The sequence below is a fragment of the Otolemur garnettii genome, unplaced genomic scaffold (assembly GCF_000181295.1).
Source record: "Otolemur garnettii isolate 467f Iridium unplaced genomic scaffold, OtoGar3 scaffold00148, whole genome shotgun sequence".
Taxonomy (NCBI): domain Eukaryota; kingdom Metazoa; phylum Chordata; class Mammalia; order Primates; family Galagidae; genus Otolemur; species Otolemur garnettii.
This window is the reverse complement of record NW_003852543.1, coordinates 3,109,757-3,129,395: the sequence shown is the minus strand read 5'-3', so window position 1 is coordinate 3,129,395 and position 19,639 is coordinate 3,109,757. Positions and strand designations below refer to the sequence as shown.

General features: G+C 53.9%; 1 protein-coding gene across 1 annotated transcript; it reads right to left on the bottom strand.

The window, feature by feature from the left end:
* Positions 1 to 5,126: 5,126 nt before the first annotated feature.
* PROM2 (prominin 2) lies at positions 5,127 to 18,963 on the bottom strand. Its single transcript, XM_003799263.1, has 23 exons — positions 18,726 to 18,963; positions 17,992 to 18,041; positions 17,397 to 17,599; positions 17,178 to 17,298; positions 16,850 to 16,913; positions 16,507 to 16,596; positions 15,971 to 16,173; positions 15,522 to 15,596; positions 14,752 to 14,815; positions 14,377 to 14,536; positions 13,886 to 14,038; positions 12,843 to 12,966; positions 12,276 to 12,367; positions 12,068 to 12,152; positions 8,873 to 9,019; positions 8,288 to 8,364; positions 7,461 to 7,551; positions 7,281 to 7,334; positions 6,926 to 7,006; positions 6,684 to 6,752; positions 5,799 to 5,888; positions 5,543 to 5,649; positions 5,127 to 5,190 (listed from the first exon to the last, which is right to left on the bottom strand). Exons 1-23 carry the CDS (start codon positions 18,961 to 18,963, stop codon positions 5,127 to 5,129), a joined length of 2,502 nt encoding a protein of 833 aa, XP_003799311.1.
* Positions 18,964 to 19,639: the final 676 nt, after the last annotated feature.

Below are 19,639 nucleotides of genomic sequence, written 5' to 3'. Positions count from 1 at the left end.
CTGACAGGCCCAATATGCGTCTTGCTGGGGAAATAGAAATGGTCCCTATCACTTCACATCACGCAACACAGTCTCAGCTCATGTCCAGGTCCATGTCATCGTCAATACTTCTGCTCTGATGTCCAGGCCACTCCTGGCCCTGCTCAGGCCTGGTTGTCGGAAAGAGTATGTGGTCAGTCTCCTGCTGAACTGGGCTCTGGGTTTCTCCTGTATTCACCACCAAGAGTCCTCAGAGCCTGGTCATTGCTGGGAACCTCCCCGCAGTACCCCTGTGGAGGACTAGGGTATTTCACATGAACCTCAGGGAACCAAGGAGCCCTGACACCAAGTGGCAGCTCTATCTTTTTTTGGTTGAGGTCTGTGCACTCTCCAGGTGGCCTCCTGGGACTGGAGGTGGAGACTCCATGCTGACTCTCGCATGAGGGGCCTCTGTCGGTCCTCTTCTTAGCTCTGCCATCAAAGAAGCCAGCCTATTTCTTCCCCTCTAAACTTCATAGGAGGTGAGGCATCCATCCACTGGATTTCTCAAATTGCAGAGGATGCCTGGAGCTCTCTGGGGACTCTCTCTAAAGGCCCACACTTTCTGGCTTAAAGTAATGGGAAGACACCTCACCTAAACCCCTGGGCACAACTCATCTCCCTAAAATCTTCTAACCCTAACACCTGACACCTGGTACTCTAAGGTGGTTAATGTTTAGGCCACCTCTTTCCGATATTCTGTATCACTCATGGGCAGAGCTCAGGGGTCATCTCTCTGCACACTCCCTACCCCACTTAGTCAACATTCCTTAGATAGGAATGTGATGTGAACTGCTCCAGGGTTGGAACACCCAGCACATACAAGGAATGGTCGGGGACCTCTAAGAAGGTGCTTCATTATAGTAGCACCTAAGTAGCTGCCCTGGCCTCCCCTCTCTCCATGGTATGTGAACCAGGCTGGCCACCAGCCTTCTGGCTCAGCCTTTGGCATTCAAGCTTAGACAGACAGGACACCAGGAGGTGAGACTCAGGAGCCCTGACTCTAGGAGGGTGGGGAAGAGGGACACTGTACACAACTGCCCAGAGTCAGGGCCTTGGGCTGATTCCAGAGAATTTAGGATATGGCCTGAATGCCAACATTATCAGTGGGTCTTTGAGTGTCACCCTTTCTCCTCAGCCCACATCCGTTCTCTGCGCCTTCCCAACTATCAAATAGATAAATCACATGCCCACCTCTTAGTTAATCCATGTAAAATGCTTAGCACACTTCCTGGTTTATTCCTCAGAGCTCAATGTTAACTCACATTGTTTGTCCCTTTAGATAGCCTGGGCAGGTTCTCACCCCAGTCATGTGGCCCTCCCTTTGCATACCTCGAGCCAGCTAGAGCTGCCCTGACTGGCCACCTGGGACCTCAGACTCCCAGGCCCATCTGGTATGCCTTTGTCAGAATCTGCCATAGGGCCTTTTGCTGGGTGGCCATGCTGGAGCGTCTGGCCAAACTCCCAGGGCCCCCAATCTGTTATCCCTCCTGCCACAGGGACACAAGGACATTTGGTTCAAATCTCCTTGGAGACAAGGAATGGGGACTGGCAGCACACCCAGGAAGAAACCTCCAGGGCCACCAGGGTCAGAGGACATGAATCCAAAGCCTGGCTGGGCTTCAACTTAGAAAACTTGAACTAGCCATGTAACTTCCTGGAGCCTCATCTACTCAACCACAGATGATGATTCACCCCCCTCAGAGACTGTCATAATGACAGACAAGGTTGTGGCCTCGAAGGGCCTTGTTTCACATATAAAGTAGTGCTAGCATTTTAGGATCCTAGCATTTTCAAAACCAGAAAAATAGGCAATCTATTTTTCTCTGTAGCTAATTCTATCTCTGTCAATTGCCAAGAGCCACCCTCACCCCCAGGCGACTACAGTTATGCTCTGTAAACAAAACTTCTTTGCAAAGCTAATGTTCAGTTGGCTGGACCAAGGTTTCTGGACAGTAAATTCAGAGTGGCAGCCCTACCCTAATGTATAAGGGAGAATATCAAAGTCAATATTTTTAGGACCACAACGTCTAATAACAGTGGACTAGGTGGCTTGGCGCCTGTAGCTCAAGTGGCTAAGGCACCAGCCACATACACCAGAGCTGGCGGGTTCGAATCCAGCCCGGGCCTGCCAAACAACAAAGACAACTACAACCAAAAAATAGCCAGGCGTTGTGGCAGGTGCCTGTAGTCCTAGCTACTTGGGAGGCTAAGGCAAGAGAATTACTTAAGCCCAAGAGTTGGAGGTTGCTGTGAGTTGTGATGCCATAGCATTCTACCCAGGGTTACAACTTGAGGCTCTGTCTTAAAAAAACAAGCAAACAGTGGACTAGGTGATTTGGACCAAATCCCCAGCTAAGGACAAGTTAAAATCATCTGCTTAAAATGTGTGTGTGTGTGTGTGTGTGTATCATTTCAAGCAGCTTTTAAAGTTTTATATATATTTAATATATGCATATGTATATATATTTAAGTCTGGTGGAGGATATTGGAGAACGAACAAGGCAATGAGAAATCACAGGACTAACGAATGGGAAAAGAAAGAAATCCAGAGATATACATCTGGCATCTGGGGCTACTTTCTCCCTACAGGGTCTGCTGATTCCAGAAGATAACACAAAGCCCACCAAGAGGAAAGTACTCCTAGCAAATCTTTCATGGTTTTGGTTGGGATCCCAGAAAACTTTACCCTAGGAATATGACTGAATTGAAAGTAGATCATCTCTCCAAGTGACTGCAAATCATCTCATTCCCTGCAAGTGGATTAGAGTGATCCCAGTATGCTAGATCCCAAGCTACTTGCCAGATATAAACATAATCCTCATGGAGGAGGATAACTTCATCCTAGTTCTGAACTTATTTCTATAGATTTTCAGATACAATGTGTGATACTCAATCAAAAATCACCAAGTATGTGAGGAGACAAGACAAAACTAACAAAAAAGCAAGAGAAACAACAGACACTAGAAACAGACTCATGGAAGCTTCAAATAAGGGAGTAACTGAACTTTGAAATAATTATATTTAATATGCTCAAATATATAAAAGATAAAGGAAGTAATTTTCATAGAGAACTATAAATGATTTTTTAATTGTTTCTATTTCATCTGTTTTAATACCATCAATTGCATTTTTAAAATACAGAGTGTTGCTTCCTCCACATAGGTCAACGGATGAGTAACAAGCAAAAAAAGACCTCTGGGAAAAGCCAAAAAGAGGCAATTGTGCCATATGCAAGGATGTTTGTTCCAGTATGTGCTTGTAACTGACGGTACATTATGTATGCACCATCCTAATTTCTAGTATAAAGTTTGTTACTGGTTTGTAAGATATGATTATAAACACTCCCTGAAACCCAGTAGACCACAGTCTTAAAGGGCTTTCTAGCTTTGAACAGGGACCAGTCTCCCACTTCCCTGGTATCTTCCCAAACCCAAATGCTGTCTCTGCTCAGGCCCAAAGCAGTCATGGTGAGCATGGATGAGGGGAGAGCATCTCCCATGTACTGAGCATTTGTTTTGTGCCAGGCCCTTGCAGATGACTTTCCATGCATTATTACATTTAATCTTCCCAACATTGTGAAGAGGCTGTGACTCTTCTCCCATTTTATGCATGGCTTAGGGCACCTGTGTTACATGTTCAAGATGTCCCAGCTAACAAGCAGCAGAGCCAGGCTGTGAACCCAGTATGCTTTCACCCTAGGCCCTACTCCTCATTGCTGGAATATTCCCTGATGCCTATAGTTAGAGGAGGCCTTGGAATTCGCCTCTTCATAAATACTCATTAAACATCAACTGTGTACAGGGCTTTAACCTGGAAGACCTGGTTTTAATGACCCCAAACCAAGGCTTAAAGATGTTAATGGATCTGAGGTCTCTTTCCTCTCCCTCTTCCTCATTTGTGGAACTCGGGGTCCAGCATGCAGGGATGACACAGGGATGTGCTAGGGGTGACCCCAGGTTATTTGGCACAGGATAGAAGGGACAGTGCAAAATCCTACTGGGTCACCAGATCCCTCCTGGGAAAGCTGGGTATGGACCAGGAAGATGCTACCTTCTGGGGAGACTAGGGGGAACCCCCATTCAGGCGCTGGTCCCAGGTTCCTTCCTTGGGGCCAGTGATCAGAGAGGAGCTAAGTGCCAGCATTAACATTTCTAACCTGGAGCACAGGCAAGAAGGCTTGGCTTTTAGATAAACCTCCTTCACCCCAGTGGTGGCTGGTAAATCCAGAGGGTCCTGCAGAGGGTCCAAGGTCTTAGGATGGTGGGGGATTGGAAACCATGAGGCAGAGCCTGCAGCTAATCTAGACATGACCACGGTGGCCCCTCCTTGCTTGGTGGTTTTACCTGATTAGTTTGGTTATGCAGGAGGGGTCCCTGGGACCAGCAACGTAGCAGAGGGTATGAGGTAAGGGGGCAGGGACAGGGAGGGAAAGGACTTCCCTGGAAGTAGGAAGCAAGGGCTAGGGAGGGCACAGAAGGGAACTTGAGGAAGGTGGGGGGCAGATGAGCAACACGGGCAAGGAGGGGATGATGGGGGTAAGGGAGTTGGACAAGCCTCTCTTCAGCCTAAGGGGACAGGGATGGGGTTCCAATAGGTAAAGGGCAGGCTTTTCCTGATGATGACATTTTACAGCACGAAGAGTAAGGAATAGACACCTGGAAGAACCTGTTGGTTCCATAGCTCATCAGAAATCAAGTGTGGTTTTGAGAATGAAGGAAGGAGGGTCACAAACAGAAAAGGTGCAGGAAGGGACCAGGCAAGATGGGGCCAGGCAACCTGGAGTTGGGGACAGTCTGGGTATGGATGCCTGGGCTCTGAGGCAAGAGCTGCAGGAGTCCTCTAGTTCCCCTGAGCCAGAGGAAGGACAGGTAGCCCCAGGATCACCTCGCCCTATTATGGATTAAGAAGGAAACAGGTAACGGTGAGAGAGAGCGGGGCTCTGTCAGTCATGCTGTTGGACAGGCCACACTCAGTACCCACATCCCACCAAGTCTCCAAACCTTTGTGATCCCTTAGGGGTCCCCAGATCCCAGCCCTCCCTTCCTCACCACTTTAATTCCCAGCACTGAGGAATATGGGGGTTAGGGAAACTCACCCACTGGGTCCTACAGCTTCAGGGAGGTGACCCGGGGGATGTGGAAGAGCTGTGTCTCCTCAGAGGTGGTGGAGCTGCAGCGTTGCAGAAGGAGAGTGAGTCCCCCCAACACACCCTCAGCCCCAGCACGGGGACAAACCCAGAGACTTAATGTTCCCTCCTCAGGAGCCTTCCAGGGGATGGGAAGAGTCCCAAGAAGCTGAGCCTGGGTGGATGTATTGCAGCAAGAAGGATATGGGGCAGACACATGGGAGAACTTCCTGGCCTTGGAGCTCCTCAGAGTGTGTGGCTCTCCAGGGCTAGGCCATGAGCCTCCTCTGCCTGGGAGGACACAGGAGGGGGGTGTGGCAGGGAGCCAAGGCCCAGCAGCTAAGAGGATGCTTTTGTGGGTTTCTGGTGCCCTCTGCAGTTCTGGCAGCCCCTTACCTGAGGCGTTTCCGGATGGGACGAAAGTATTTGGCGGTCTTGACAGCAAAGATGATGCTGGGGATCAGGAAGAAGGTGCACCATGCCAAGCAGAACCAGAAAGCATTCTGGAATGTGGGCAAGAAGTCAGTGGTCCCACAGCTGAGGGGAGGGGCTGGTTGCAGGCCTTGGTCAGAGCCTGTGCCTCATACCGTGTGAGCAGGGCCCTCCATGGGCCCCCATACCCATGAACCCTGATGAGCCAAGGGACACTCACCCAGGGGTCAGCCAACATGTCACACAGGATCACCCGGCCATTATTTAAGGCTGCAGAGAGGGGCTGGCAGGTGGCGATGTGCTGAGTGACCTGTGGTAGCAACATGAGGCAGGTGGATGTGGAGGCACCCAGACCCACAGGTGTATGCCCCATATTCAGAGAGAGAGGTTGACAGGGACAGAGGCCCAGGGGCCCAGCTGGGGCCATCACACACTTGTACACAGACACAGAGAGGCAGGTACATACATATACACACAGATGCAAGTCACAGAGAGATGGGGACACTCATATAGGCTCCTTGCTCAGTGCCTACCCTTTTCATCTATTTACCAGCCTGGAATAGGCCCTGCTGTGTGCCCAGTTCTGTTTTAAGTCACACTGTCACCACGGAGGTGACAGCACATGTGTGCATGTCCTCATATGTTTATATGTATACACATGCATATGCTCACATGTACTCACACCCAGGCCGAAGCCATACCTCCTGCCAATCTAATGTGGAGTCCAGACAGCTGGCACAGGCTGTGGTCAGCAAGTGTCCACATGGGGAGGCAGGCTTTGCCAATTGGCCTTGGACAAGCTGGGCGAGGGCTGGCCCCAGGTAGGCACATGACAGTACATCTAGAGATACCATCCAACTTCACCCATACTCAGACCTCAGAAAGGGTATGGACAGTCCAGGTAGAGACGCCTGGGCTCTGAGGCAAGAGCTGCTGAAGTCCTCTAGTTTCCCTGAGTCAGAGGTGGGGTAGGCCAGAAAGCAGGGCACAGACGCCAGGTTTGGGTTCAATCCTTAAGGCTTGGGGTACCCCCAAGGGACTCAGGGCAGGGTGAATAACTAGCCCACTGGGGGCAGGTATCAGTCATTGCTGAGGCCCCACTCACCTCCTCTCTCACCCAGGCCACATACTGGGAGAAGTAGCCCATCTCCCGGGTCAGGAAACACTCACTCACCTGCAGGGAAGAGGAGAGGCCTGGGCTGGCTGGGGTCCCAGAAACAGCAGACCCCTACCCCTCACCATTCTTGGCAACATGAAGATAGGCCAAGTTTCTGGGAATCCACAGTGAGGGGATGGGACTGAGGGGAAGCCCAGGGTGGAAACCCTCTGCATGTGCCCCTCACTCACATTCCTCAGGATCCGGGTGGCCCAGGCAGGCAGCTCTCCTTTTAGGTAAGAGATATTGCCTAGGACTTCTACGATCTCCAGCTGGAGGGGAGGAGAGCCTCAACTCTAGGTCCTGCTTAGCTGGGGAGTGGGGAGTGGCCACTCATTCACTCATCCATTCATTAATTCATCGTAGAACATGCAAAACACTCACCTTAGTGGGGGAGAGGGGTAAGCCAAAGGAGGTGGTCCTTGAGATTCTGCCCACCCATCCCCACCCTCAACATCCTCTGGGCCCAGGAAGAGCTTGAGAGATCCCAGGCATGTCCTCTCTCCCTCTGCATCCCACCTGTTCCCCCCGACCCCCAGCAGCCACCTGAAGAGTTGGGGCAGAGGACTCCAAGGCCAGGACTCTGGGTTTGAGCTTTGCCTGTGGAAAAGAGATCAGGGCTGGCTGGGGGAAGGGGTGGGATGAAGAATGGTTCCCAGTGCCTCCCTCTTCTTTTACAGACCTCTCCACAATCCTCCCCACCCCCAGGCCCCAGGCCAAATATACCACCAGGCTCTGCTGGGGGGCGACCTTCTCTTGGTAGAGGCTTCTGAGCTTGAAGGCCTCCTCTTGCAGCTGCTGCTTCAGCACAGGGTTGCTCTGAGGGAGAACAGACATCAGAATGGCCCCTGCCTGGGACAGCACAGGCTTTGCCAGTGTACCCTTCACCCAGCCTTTCAACCTGGCATAGTGAGAGGAGGTGGTAAGCTGGTTTCAGAGGCAGAAACCCAAGGCCCTTTAAGCTCTAGGGCCTGCCCTGGGTTTGAGGACCTAAGCCCAAGTTCTAGGTCTGCCCTAGCTGGCTGGGTGCCCCTAAATCAGCCACAGAATCTGTCTGAGCTGCAGTGGCACCTGCTGAAGCAGGGGAATATTCCTTGGTCTACCCACATGTGGGGCTGTGGATCTGAGATGTCTCAAAGAGAATTTCTTAAACATCTAAGTATTTATTAATACGAAATGCTGCTTTTTCCCCTGGAGGGCAATTGTCATGATATCTGATTGATCGCAATGTTTTCACAGCACATGTCCAAGCAAATTCTACAAGCAGCCTGCACTTAGAAACACTTGCCCAACTGCAGGAGATCAGACCAGTTACTTCATCTGATGTGCGACAGAGGACAATCCACTTTGCAGATAAAGAAATTGAGGCCCAGAAATGCTGACTGACTTTCCTGAGGCCACACAACCAATCGGTAGCAAAGCTTCAGTCAGACCTAATACCCTTGGGCTCAGGTCTCACTGGTGGGGACTCTCAAGCCCCTCCCCTTCTCCCCAGTATGAATCCTCCCATCCTTTCCTGGCTCCCTCTGACTCCTCCTGCCCAGGGGCCCTGCTCCCTGCTCACTTGGGCCAGCCCTTCCAGGTCCTGAGCCAGCTCCTCCATGTTGGTCTTCACCACTGGCTTCTGGACCTGAGGGCAGACAGGAGAAGCCAAGAAGGCTGATCCTACTCCCCCAGCACCTGCTGTCTGCAGCCTTCAGATTCTCATTCTTGCCAAATATAAACCACACCAGTGAAGTCTGTTGTGATACACCAGTCACAGCAGGTTTGACCTGGGGCTGTGAAATATTTCAGGCATTTTTCCAATGAGATAGAAACAATACCACCAAACAAGCACTCTGGTTAACTCAAGTTAGAAGCTATTCCCCACCACACTCCCAACAGTGGGTCAAGTGACATAAGCCCTTGGCTTGAGGGAAAGGGTGCTCATTCTGCATGGCCTGGGTGGTAGCATCAGGATGGGCTCATGGGCTGGGAACAGTCCATGAGCCCACAAGAAGGGGCCCCAGAACACATGTGGAGGAGTTGAGGGAAGGTTGAGAGCCCAGACAAGGCGAGAGACCTGCCCAGCCCCTCTGTGGGCCTTCTGTTTGTCACCATGGGGGGGCGGGGCGGGATCTGAGGTGCCTGCTGCTGACCTGGACCAGAAAATCGGAGTAGCGGATCCTCTCAATCCCGCTGTTGTGCAGAGCCTCCAGGTCCCGGTGGGCAGCTGGGCTCAGCAGATCCAAGTTGTCCATGTCCACTTTAAGGTTCTGCATCTTCTGCTGCAGCTTTTGGGAGTACTGAGAGGGCAGGGTGGGGGTCAGGCCCAGTGCTGAGCCAGGACCCAGACATGCTCCCCAAAGAAGTGTTAGGAGGGACAAGAAGGGAGGAAGAGAAGCAGATGGCACTAGGGGATGCTTTGTCTACTAGAAGGAACAAATTATCAAAAGGAAGAAAGAACAGATACCTTGTCCAGGGGGTATCCAAGCACTGAACAGATATTTGGTCTGTGAGGAGGATCCCCAAGGACTGACCGACCAGAAAGGCAGAAAAATCACAAAGTGGAGATGTAATCAAGGCTGCAAAGGGAGGTCTTTGGAGCACAAGTATAAGCAAGGTGACAGTGTCCTCAAGTGACCTACCCTCATTAGCATAGTAAAAATCACATCCACCTACATCATGACAGTTTACAAATGTCATGGCAACCCCTGGAAATTGCCTTACAAGGTTAAAAATGGGGAGGATTTGCCATTCTGGGAACTATCCACCCCTTTCCCAGGAAATTCATGAATATTCCATCCCAGTTTAGCATATTATTAGGGATTAGCATAAAAGGACAGACCCTAAACCTGGGGGCTGTTCCTTACTGGAGCAATCCACTTTCTACTGACTTTGTTTTTTTTTTTTTTTTTAGACAGAGCCTCAAGCTGTCCCCCTGGGTAGAGTGCCGTGGTATTACAGCTCACAGCAACCTCCAACTCCTGGGCTCAAGCGAGTCTCCGCCCGGCTATTTTTTGGTTGCAGCCAACATTGTTGTTTGGCGGGTCCGGGCTGGGGATTCAAACCCGCCACCTTAGGTGTATGTGGCTGGCGCCTTAGCCGGTTGAGCTATAGGCACCGAGCCTTTCTACTGACTTTGAGAGTGTACTTACTTTCTATACTCTGCCTTTAAACTCAGGGTCTTCTCCACTCATGGAGAAAGACCTGCTCCCTCCGGAAAGTACTGCACATTAGTAAATCTTGGTGATCTGCTTGATCTGTTTGTCTTGCTCATTTTGATCTGTCAACCTGGTACCAGCAACCATTATTCTTCAGTACTGGGAACCAAGGACCAGGGAACATGACCCTGACATCTGGTCTCCACACTTGACAAGTAGAGTCACTGGGCTGGCAGGGCCCTCCTCCCAGATATCTAGGCCCCTACCCTGGACACACCCCCAGCCCCAGACAAGCTCCAAGTAGGATCCTGTCCCTCTAACCCAAACTGCCAAGATTCGGACTTTCTCCAGCACCTGTCTGGCTACCAGGCTGCTACACAAAACCTTCCCAGACCACCTGACACAATATGGCTTTTCCAGCCCCTCTTTATGGCATCACCTGCTTTAAGGCCTTCATAGCATCTGCTTCTCTGGAATTGCCTTATCTATTTGGGTACTGGTTCATGGCCATCAGCTCCACGAGGGAGACTTTGCCTGCCTATTTTGCCCCAACCCCTTGACATGTAGTGCAGAGGCCTACATGTGGGGGGCAAGGTATAAATTTGCTGTGTTGATGAATAAATGGAGATGAGAGAAGACTGTTGGCATTTTCCTACCATCAGCAGAAGAGGTTTGGAGGCCACAAAATTCAGCCTCAGTGTTTCACAGCTGAGAAACTGAGGTCAGAAAGGAGATTACAGTGTGAGTAATGACCACGCCCTGGCTCTGTTCCTCTCTTCTTTTCCCACCAGGCAACCTTCCCCAGAGGGACAAAGACCTACCCCTCTCAGGGGTGGGGTCTTAGGGCAGCATTTCAGGCACTGGCCATAGGCAAACAGCGGTGTATGAAGGCGGCGTTGCCTTCCTGGTGCCCTGGAAAACACACCTTGTCTTATTTATCTCTGCACAATCAGTTCTTAACTCTCTCCTTTGAGAATGAGGATTCTTTGGGGGTTTTTTTCCCCCTTTTTCTTTCTTTTTTTTTTTTTAACAACACATTCCAAGGAATTCCTATGAATGAGGACAAAGATCCTTAAGGTCACATTTGACCTGTTGCCATATGACCTTTGAGCACTGCCCAGTCCACCTGAACCCCTCCCAGAGCCAGGGCAGAGACCCCTCCATCTGGAAGTTGGGACTTCCAGTCAGCAGGACATGGGCCTACTCTGCCCTGGGCCCTACTGCAGCACTCTCTGGCCCGGCTTCATCCATGGGGTGGTGTCTCTGGTCTAGCCATGAGATGTCACCGGCTCTGACTTGTTAAAGATGGATAAAGGAAGGGTAAGTTGTGGCATTAAGCCAACTGTCCCAGGTTATGCAGGTTAAGGTGTGGAGTTGGGACTGGCCTGCTTGGCAGTGCTACCCCATGGGTTGAGACTGGGTGGGGGATCTGAGAGGACTTGGAGAGGATTTGGGGGACTCTGCAGAGTCAAGATCAGGCAATGCTCTGTGTGCACTAGAGGACGTGGCGATGTGGGTTTCCCCAGGATATGCTTAGCAGTGGCTCCCCAGTGGCCCTGGAAGTCAGGCCTTCTCCTACCTCACTTCGATGTGGACAGAGGAAAGGAAGGAATGTTTTACAGCCTCTGTACACCTTTAGGAGAACCACGTTCTCAAAGTACATCCCTGTTGTAAAGTAGCCCTTCCTTTCTTATGTTCTAGAACTATCTCTTGCCAGCATCAGCAAGTATCTCCTGTTCTACATCCCAAGTTCCAGGAAAACCCAGTGGTTATAGGAAAAGGCTTAAAGTTGGGCTAGGGATGGATCCTGCCGCCCTTACCTATTGCTGGGCAGAGGCCTATAGTGAACCTCCACCAGGGTTACCTGGTCTCACCACAACCTTCCGCTACTACCACCTGGCCAGCTTTCCTCTTCCCACTGGAATACCCTAACCAATGCCTGTCCTCAGTACACACAAACTCCCAAGCCCACTTGCTCACTGCTATTGTTGGTTCCTGCTATCACCTCATCTGTGCTCAGAGCTGGCCAGAGCCTTCTCCTTGGCTGGGGAGCTGGGCCTCTACCCTGAGGCACCTCAATTACACATGCAAATTTCTCAGGTTCAAAGACACAGTGCCTCTCCAGAGCCAAGGCCAGAGGAGAGGAGTGTACAGGAAGGCTCCTCACAGCATTCTGGAACATTTTCTTACGTGGCTGATATCCAGGTGCTTCTCCAGGTCATAGGAGTCATTGAGCTGCAGGACTCTCCAGAGCGCAGCCCCTTCCTTGCACTGCCTAGGGAGGAACGATGGACACTGAAGATGGGCAACAAGGGATGGCAGGTGGGGACTGCAGTCACCCTAACAGGAGGGACACAATCTCTGTCCTCCCCAATTCCAGTCCCAACTACCCACTCACTGGTAGGCCAGGTGGATGCTGATGTTTTTCTTCAGACCAAGAAGGTAGGACAGATTCATTGATGGGGGCAAGTTCCCTGGGGCATCTGCAAACTGGGGATGGGGTAAGGGAGAAATGGGGCACAGAGGAGGGTAAGGCAAGGCTCTCCTCTCAGATCCCACAGCTCCAGGCCACCCTGGCATAGCAGAGACCAGAGATGGGAAATACTCCATGACTCCAGCCCAAACCCAGCTCTAACTCCAATTACCCCGGGGCCCTAGCTCCCTACAGGCACTCTTCCTGTGGATCTGAAGGAGAGGTGGCTGGCAGAGAGCCTAGGCCAGCATCTCTGCTCACCTGCTGGGCACTAGACCTCCCTATTCCCAGGTTCAGTGTTCAGAGGAAAGAGGCTCAGGTCTAGAGGAATCCCCGAGGGTCCCTGCCCTGGGGCCTGGGCAGCATCCCAGGGGCTCACGAATTCTTTCTCTCCCCAATCCCATCCATTGGTGGTTCTCTGTCCTCATTCCTCCTGGGTCCCCCTGACCCTCTTGCTCTTCCCATACCACCCGGTAGCAGGGCCAGTCTCACCTCATAGAGTTCTCCACTCTCCCAGCTCTGGCACACCAGCGTCTGCATGTTGCCACCCACCAGAAAGGTGGCAAAGACAAGGAGGATGAGTGGGGCAGCAAAGAGGAAGCTGAAGCCCACGCCTCTGGGGAAGAGAGAGATGGGCTGAGGGAGAGTGGAGACTGGCTACCCTGGACCACAGTATCTGCCCCACCCACATCCCAGGCTGTGTGGTCAGCCAGGTGGTCCCAGGCAGAGCCTTTAGTGGCCGGAGGGAGATTGAAATCCTGACTGTCCCCTCATCCTTGCACCACCCCAGCTGGCAGACTAAAGGAAAGGACAGATACTTTGTTTGAAGAGCCAGAACTACTCACTTCTGGGCCCAGAGCCCATGGAGGTGACCTGATTCAGAACCCAGCCCTCAAAAGGGTCACCTTGAGGGTGACCCACTGGCATGACCCACTGGCAGGGGCAACATCTCCACAGGCCCACGTGGTAAAGATCCTTAGACCTCTGACATGCAGGCCTTCTTTGTGAGTGGGTACAGCCCTGTGGAGGCTTTGAGCCTTGGAGAGTGAAACTCAGGGTAGATTTCAGCCCCTACTGACCCCTTTGGCCAGGTACCCTCATGTAGTGAACAACCTGCACAACTGTATATGGCAGCCCTGGTCTTAACAACTATCTAACCTAAGGATGGCAAACAGATTCTGCCTCTGGTGCTCCCACCTAGTGTTGGTGGTGGCTGCTTGGAGATGGGTTAAGAAGGATCCTGAGGCTGTGGCTGGACTCAGTGGGAAAGAGTGTGGGGGGGGGGAAGTGCCTCTTATTTGCTTTTCCTGCTCTCTCCAACCCCTTTATACTGATGAGGACACTGAGGCCCAGATGGGTCAGTAATTTTCCCAGCGTCACCCAGTCGGACAGTGCCAGAGCCGGCATTAAAGCCCAGTCTCCAGACTCCTATGACTTGGCTCCCCTAACCACACCAGAAACTGTCCCTGGGTATGGCAGGAATCTGGCCAGCCCAGTGGGAAGAAATCCCTCCCCTGTCCCGGGTCCTTTCTTACGCCATGAGGAAGCGAGCTCCAGCCTCGCCCTTGGCTTCTGAGTGGCTGGGGTCTTCCCTGGCAGATAGCCCCCAGATGCCCAGGTTGAGACCCAGCAGGTTACAGACCACCACAAGAAGAACTATGGAGCACAGCACGCAGCCCACAATCCACCTGCCACAAAGAGGGTGTGGGTGTCAAGGAGGAGGGAGGCAGCGGGCGCTGGATGGACCTATTGGCTAAAGGGCCTCTAAACCCCAAGGCTGGGATTTTAGAAGTGCAAGTGTGTAAACACTTCCTGAGGCCCCACTGCTCTTATGGGGTCCCCAGGCTCAGGTCCCAGGGACAAACAGCCAGGCTGCGACAAGGATGCCCAAAGAGTCAGGGATCTTAGCTTAAAGGAGGTAGTAGAGACTCAGCATGGGCAGGGGTTGATAGGACTAGAAATGAGGTCAGGGTGGAGGAGAGGCTGGGCTGCTTATCTTGCCCACAACCCATGGGACCTCAGGCACCTGTATGTCTCATATCTCTGCACCTCCTGCAGGTAGGGGCGGCTGTTCTGCTCCAGCTCCTCCAGTGTCTGGCTCCACCGGGAAGTTGCCTCTGAGCCCGGGAAGGCTTCAACCAGTGTCCTCAGCCCTTTAGGCTGCTGAGCCACTGCCTTCTTCAGCTCTGTCCAAAGCAACAGGAGCTTGTGGGATGAGGAGGGCACACAGGGGCCCAGGGACCGGGTGGGTAGAGAGGAAGAACTTCTGGGACACACAGAGGGTCTTCTCTCTGTGCTGGAGCCCAGCCAAGAAGGATGGCTTTCCCTACTTCCCTACCCCAATCCTCTTTCAAAAAGCCCCCTCAATAGGAGTGGCATGCTAGGCAGCCAGGGGCCTCACCTGTGATCATGTTGGCTGTCTCTATGGTAGCCAGGGTTGGGAGGGCATTGAAGGTGCTATTCTCCTGTGGGAACCAAGTGGGGCTGTGCCTCTCCACTCTGCCCAGTGTCCCCTCTTGGAGGACACTGAAATCAGCAGGCTCAGAGGGAGGGCATCTCCCCTCAGTGCTCCCAGCTCAGGGAACAGATTTCCCTTTGCTCTCTTGGTCTTCCTCTCCCCTCCCTCAACCCAGCCTGACTCAACTCCCCAAAATATTCTCCTTGTACACCTCTCCTTCCTAACCCCACCCCTCTTCCTAGACCACAGCAGTTAACCCTCAGCCTCCTGCACACAATTGCCAGGTCTATCTACTGAAAGCCCAGCTTCTACCTACCCTTCCAGCCCCACCTCCCACCTCCTTTCTCTCAGAACCTTCCACTCCAGCCACCCAGCATGGCTGATTCACCATTTCCCCAGTTGTAGGTCCCAGGTCACAGGTGCTGACTCATACTGCACCCTCCCCCACCGCCATCTCCATCTGCCTGCCCTCCCAGGATCTGCGGGCCTGAGCACTCACTTGTATGTCACCTCAGCACCCCACCACCCTGAGGGCCCTAGCTTTCCTTTCTGAGACCACTCCGTGTGCAGGCCTCCGTCCCAGGATGCCACGTGGGATGTGAGGCCCCAAGTCTCAAGTTCAACTGGATTGCTGCTCCCCAAAGGGGAAGTGAGGCCCTTATTTGTGATTCTCTAGGTGAGGGAGAAGTCAGGTGGCCCAGGTGGGCACTCACCTCCTCAACCATCCTAGAGAAGTTGGCCTCTGGGACACCTTTCAGCCGATGGAGGACACTGTCCACTGAGGGTACCTGAAATGGGGAGATTATGACCAAGTGCACTGAGAGGGCTGAGGGAGGAGAACAGGGTCAGAAGCCTCTGAACCCTTCCTGTCCTCAAGTATAAAATCTTGACCACCATAGGCCCTACCACTCTGTCAGGGGCAGTAAGAACTCAAAGAGCTAATATAGGTGCAGCTATGGTACAGTGTGTGGCCAAAGGAGAGATTGTAGCCCACTGCCCGGATGACTGTCACTGGTCATGGGTACACAGAGAAAGGGAGAGGCCTCCCTAAAAGGGGATCAGGAATCCTCCTCTTCAGGAAGCCCCTGGACCATCAGATGCCCAAGGCAGCTGGCAGAGGTGGCCTGCTTAGCCCTAGGAGACTTCTGTCCTAAGGCTTCACCTGGTTGAAATCAGCACCCAGCTCCAGGGCTTGGGCCCGAATCAGGACCCCCTCACAGTCCCCCTGGCACTCCGGCTTCTGCAGCAGGGTGCGGAGGCGTTCCCGGTGCTCCCGGACTGCTGGCTCCAGGTCCTGCTGTGCTGCCCGCAGCTCCACAGTGAAGGAATTCAGAGCCTGGAGGTTGTCCACAGAGGCCTGCAGGGCTGAGAGACCCACATCCAACCTGAGCAGTCACCCACACCTTCAGAGGCATTGAGGGAGGCAAACCATGCTCTCTCCATCCAACCAAAAGCACCTTGCTATCCTTGACATCTGTAGTTACAATGGAAATTGCCCCTGGCACATTAAACCATTGAGGCACATTAAGCCAGGACCTAGGCAGGGATACAGGAGGACAGAGGATCTCAGGGTAATGGGAAGGGGAAACCATGGGTAGAGCTGAGGTGGCACCAGATATCCAGAGCTGGGTGAAGGTGGACGCGCCCCAGGAGGATCCTGCTGGCCTCACACCCACATAGCCCATAGGTCCAACTCACCCTGGCCCAGGCTGTGCACTGAGGCCAGCAATGGGTACACAGTGCTCCCAAGCTCAGTGTGGATCATGCTGCCAGTGTACATGCCGAAGTCTGCAGAGCACAGAGAAGTCTGTAGGGCTGGCCCCCCAGAGTGGAGGGCCTCCCCACCCTTCCATCCAGCCTCCCCCACTGGGCACTGGGCTCTGCAGAGTGGGCACTGGTTTTTCCATCCTGCCCCATTCCCACCCCTCCACCCTAGACAGGGTAGTCCCAGCTGGCATCTGGGCGGAGAGAGTGAGTGTCTCCCCCACCCCCATCACCAGCCAGTCTAAGAAGGGGCCCTGCCAGCAGCTGTGACCCTCACCATCCAGATCCTGTAAGACTTGCTTCTGAGGTAGGGAGAACTGCTGCGCCACTGCCTGCAGCTCCTAGGCAAACACAGGGCTATGAGGCTGCCCTTCCCTGTCACGCCACAGACCCAACTCCTGCCCCTTCCCTGGCCCCAGAGCTGGGTATCCACCCTGAGGCCACCATAGGTACGTTTATGTAGTATAGCAACTCTCCCTCAGGGCAGCCGGGTGCAAAGAGGAGGAACAGTGTTTCTGCTTTCAAGCCCACAGAGATCCGCTTTGCTCTGTCCTGCCTGGTGCTCATGGGGACATATGGGCATGAGGGGGCTACTTGGTGCTCACCTGGGGGACATCAGAGACCAGGCCCCGGAGGCTGAGCAGGGTCTCAGGCATAGCCTCGACACTGGGGCCGATCTGCTTGTGCACGTGCTGGTTGGTGACAAAGGCACAGACAACGCCAATCCTGTAGGGGTGGAGGGGAAGAGGAATGTGTTTGTTGGGTGTCCATGGGAGCCTTGGGCCATGGCCCAGCCCTCCCGCCTGCCCAGGGCAGCCCCTCACAGCAGCACGAGGGTGATCAGCAGCAGGAAGGCCATGAGGGTGTTGCGCTCACAGGCCATCGCCTTGTGCTCCATCTTCAGGCGGCCCCCACAGCGCCGGTGGCAGCGACAACAACAGAAACAGAGCCCAGCGATGGGCACTGCCAGGAGGTAAAAGCCCGCGATCACAGCACACACCACATAGCCCGCCTCGTACCGCACAACCTGGGCAGGGCCATCAGGCATGAGAGGCCATCCCTCCACCCTGGCCTCAGTTCCCACCTGGGTCCAGAGGGAAACCAGGAGGGAGGGAGTGCAAAGGTTATGGGCCTGTGCCTACATCTTATGGAGCCTACTCATGGGGTGCACAGCGTTCTCACTGTCCATTACCATCTTACAAAGTGAGAAACTAAAGTTCACAGAGTTTGAGCTCACAGCAAACTCCACTGCTGGGAACGGGCAGAGCTGTGGTTTGCACCCAGGTCTCCCGACTCCAGTGCCCATAGCAGGGAAAGGATACCCGAGCCCCCACCCTGGTGGATTCTGAGTGGAAGATTTTCTGCCCTGCCCATCTCTGGACTCTCCCGCCTCTGCCCAGCACCTCCCTTGGTTCTCACCTCATCCACCTTCACAGAGGCTGGCTCATTCAGCAGGGCCTTCACCAACTCTACCAGAAAGAGCCAAGTGGGGGTTGGGGACAGCCACCACCCCACCACCCTGCCCCTGTCTCTACCCTCTACCCACTGCCAGGCCAAGGTAGGCTCTGGGATAGGGCCACTTCCACCAACATGACACCCTTGGAGAAGGCAGTGTCACCACGGTCTTGTGCCATCCTGCCCAGGCCTCAGAGTTGCTGCAGGAGGGAGCAGCCAGGGGGAGGCCGCAGACTTTCCTCCCGGACCCTACAGCAGGACTCTCTGTAGCCTGGACAGAGGCAGAGGACAGGACTGGCTTAGCAGTCCTTCCCCTCCAGTGGCAGGGGACAGGCCTCGCAGGGTCCTTCAGTCTCTCCTGGCCCCCCAAACCCTAGCACCACTCAGAGAATGTCTGAGCCAGGTCTAATGTAATATACATCTAACGCAGTCTCCTCTACTTTATAGACACAGGAGCCGAGGCTCAGAGAGGGAAAGGGGACTGCCCAAGGTCACATGAGAAGGTTCTGGAGCCCTCTCCACATGCTGCCCCTTATGCCCTAGCACTACTGCAAAGGAAGCCAGTGGTGGGGAATGCCGGGCTCCTGCCCCCCAAGTGCCCATTCAGAGGGTGGGCACACCCACAGAGGAAGGGGGACAGGGGCTAACCAGGGACCTGGCATCTGCTGGGGCTCACTGGGGGGCAGGAGCACACTCACCTGAAGGGAAGGGGTTGGGTTGCACGACAGAGAGGAAGCTGCGCACGGTGCCATACAGGGAGTCCAGGGGCCCTGGTGTGCGGACACGAGGGGCCAGCCACCGGGCTCTGGCCACATTGGAGAACACCAGGTGCTTAGCCTGGCCGACCAGCCCGCAGTCTGCAGCTGCTGCCCTGGGCAGAGTCAAGGCCAGGCCCAGGCCCAGCAGGGGCACCAGGAGGCCAGGTATGTGCCTCATGGGGTCTGGAGGGTGGGCAGCAGGACCTCAGGAGGGAGCCAGGCGAGCGCGAGGCAAGCCGTCCATCCTTTGGCAGCCTTGTCCCTGCAGCTCCACTCCACAGCTCTCTAAACCGGCCTGACAGGTTTGGGCTCCAGAGCTGCCTGGGCTGCTGCCCTGAGTGTAGGAAGGATAGGGGCGGAGGCCTGGGGTAGGGGGGCAGGGCCAGGCTGGCCCGCCCTTGGCAGCCTGGGTTGAAGCCTGGGCTCCCTCTCCCTTCCCCAGGTCCTCCCAGGCAGGAGCTGTCTCTGAGCTGGGTCCAGGGGGCAACTCAGTGGCTCTGCATTATCCAGGGTGGCCTAATTTCAAATATTATATTCCATGCCTGGCCCCAACAGCCCAATCCGGAGCCTGAGAAAACAGTCACTTCAAGAAGCCCTGGCATAAGGGGCTTAAGGCCAGACTCATAGGCCTTGAACCCTCTGGGCTTGCTCTGTCCCCATGAGTCACACCCAGCAGCCACTGCCAGGCCAACCTAGAACAGAGGCATAGTCTGACAAGCACAGTCCTTTGGGAGAGCAAATCCCAGCAGAGGTGCGCCCTTTGGCTTAGCCAGACAGCACCCAGCCTTCAGCTGAGAGGATTGATCAGGGGTATACCCAGAAGGTTGCCGGTGGCTGAGCAGGTGGTGGGGAAG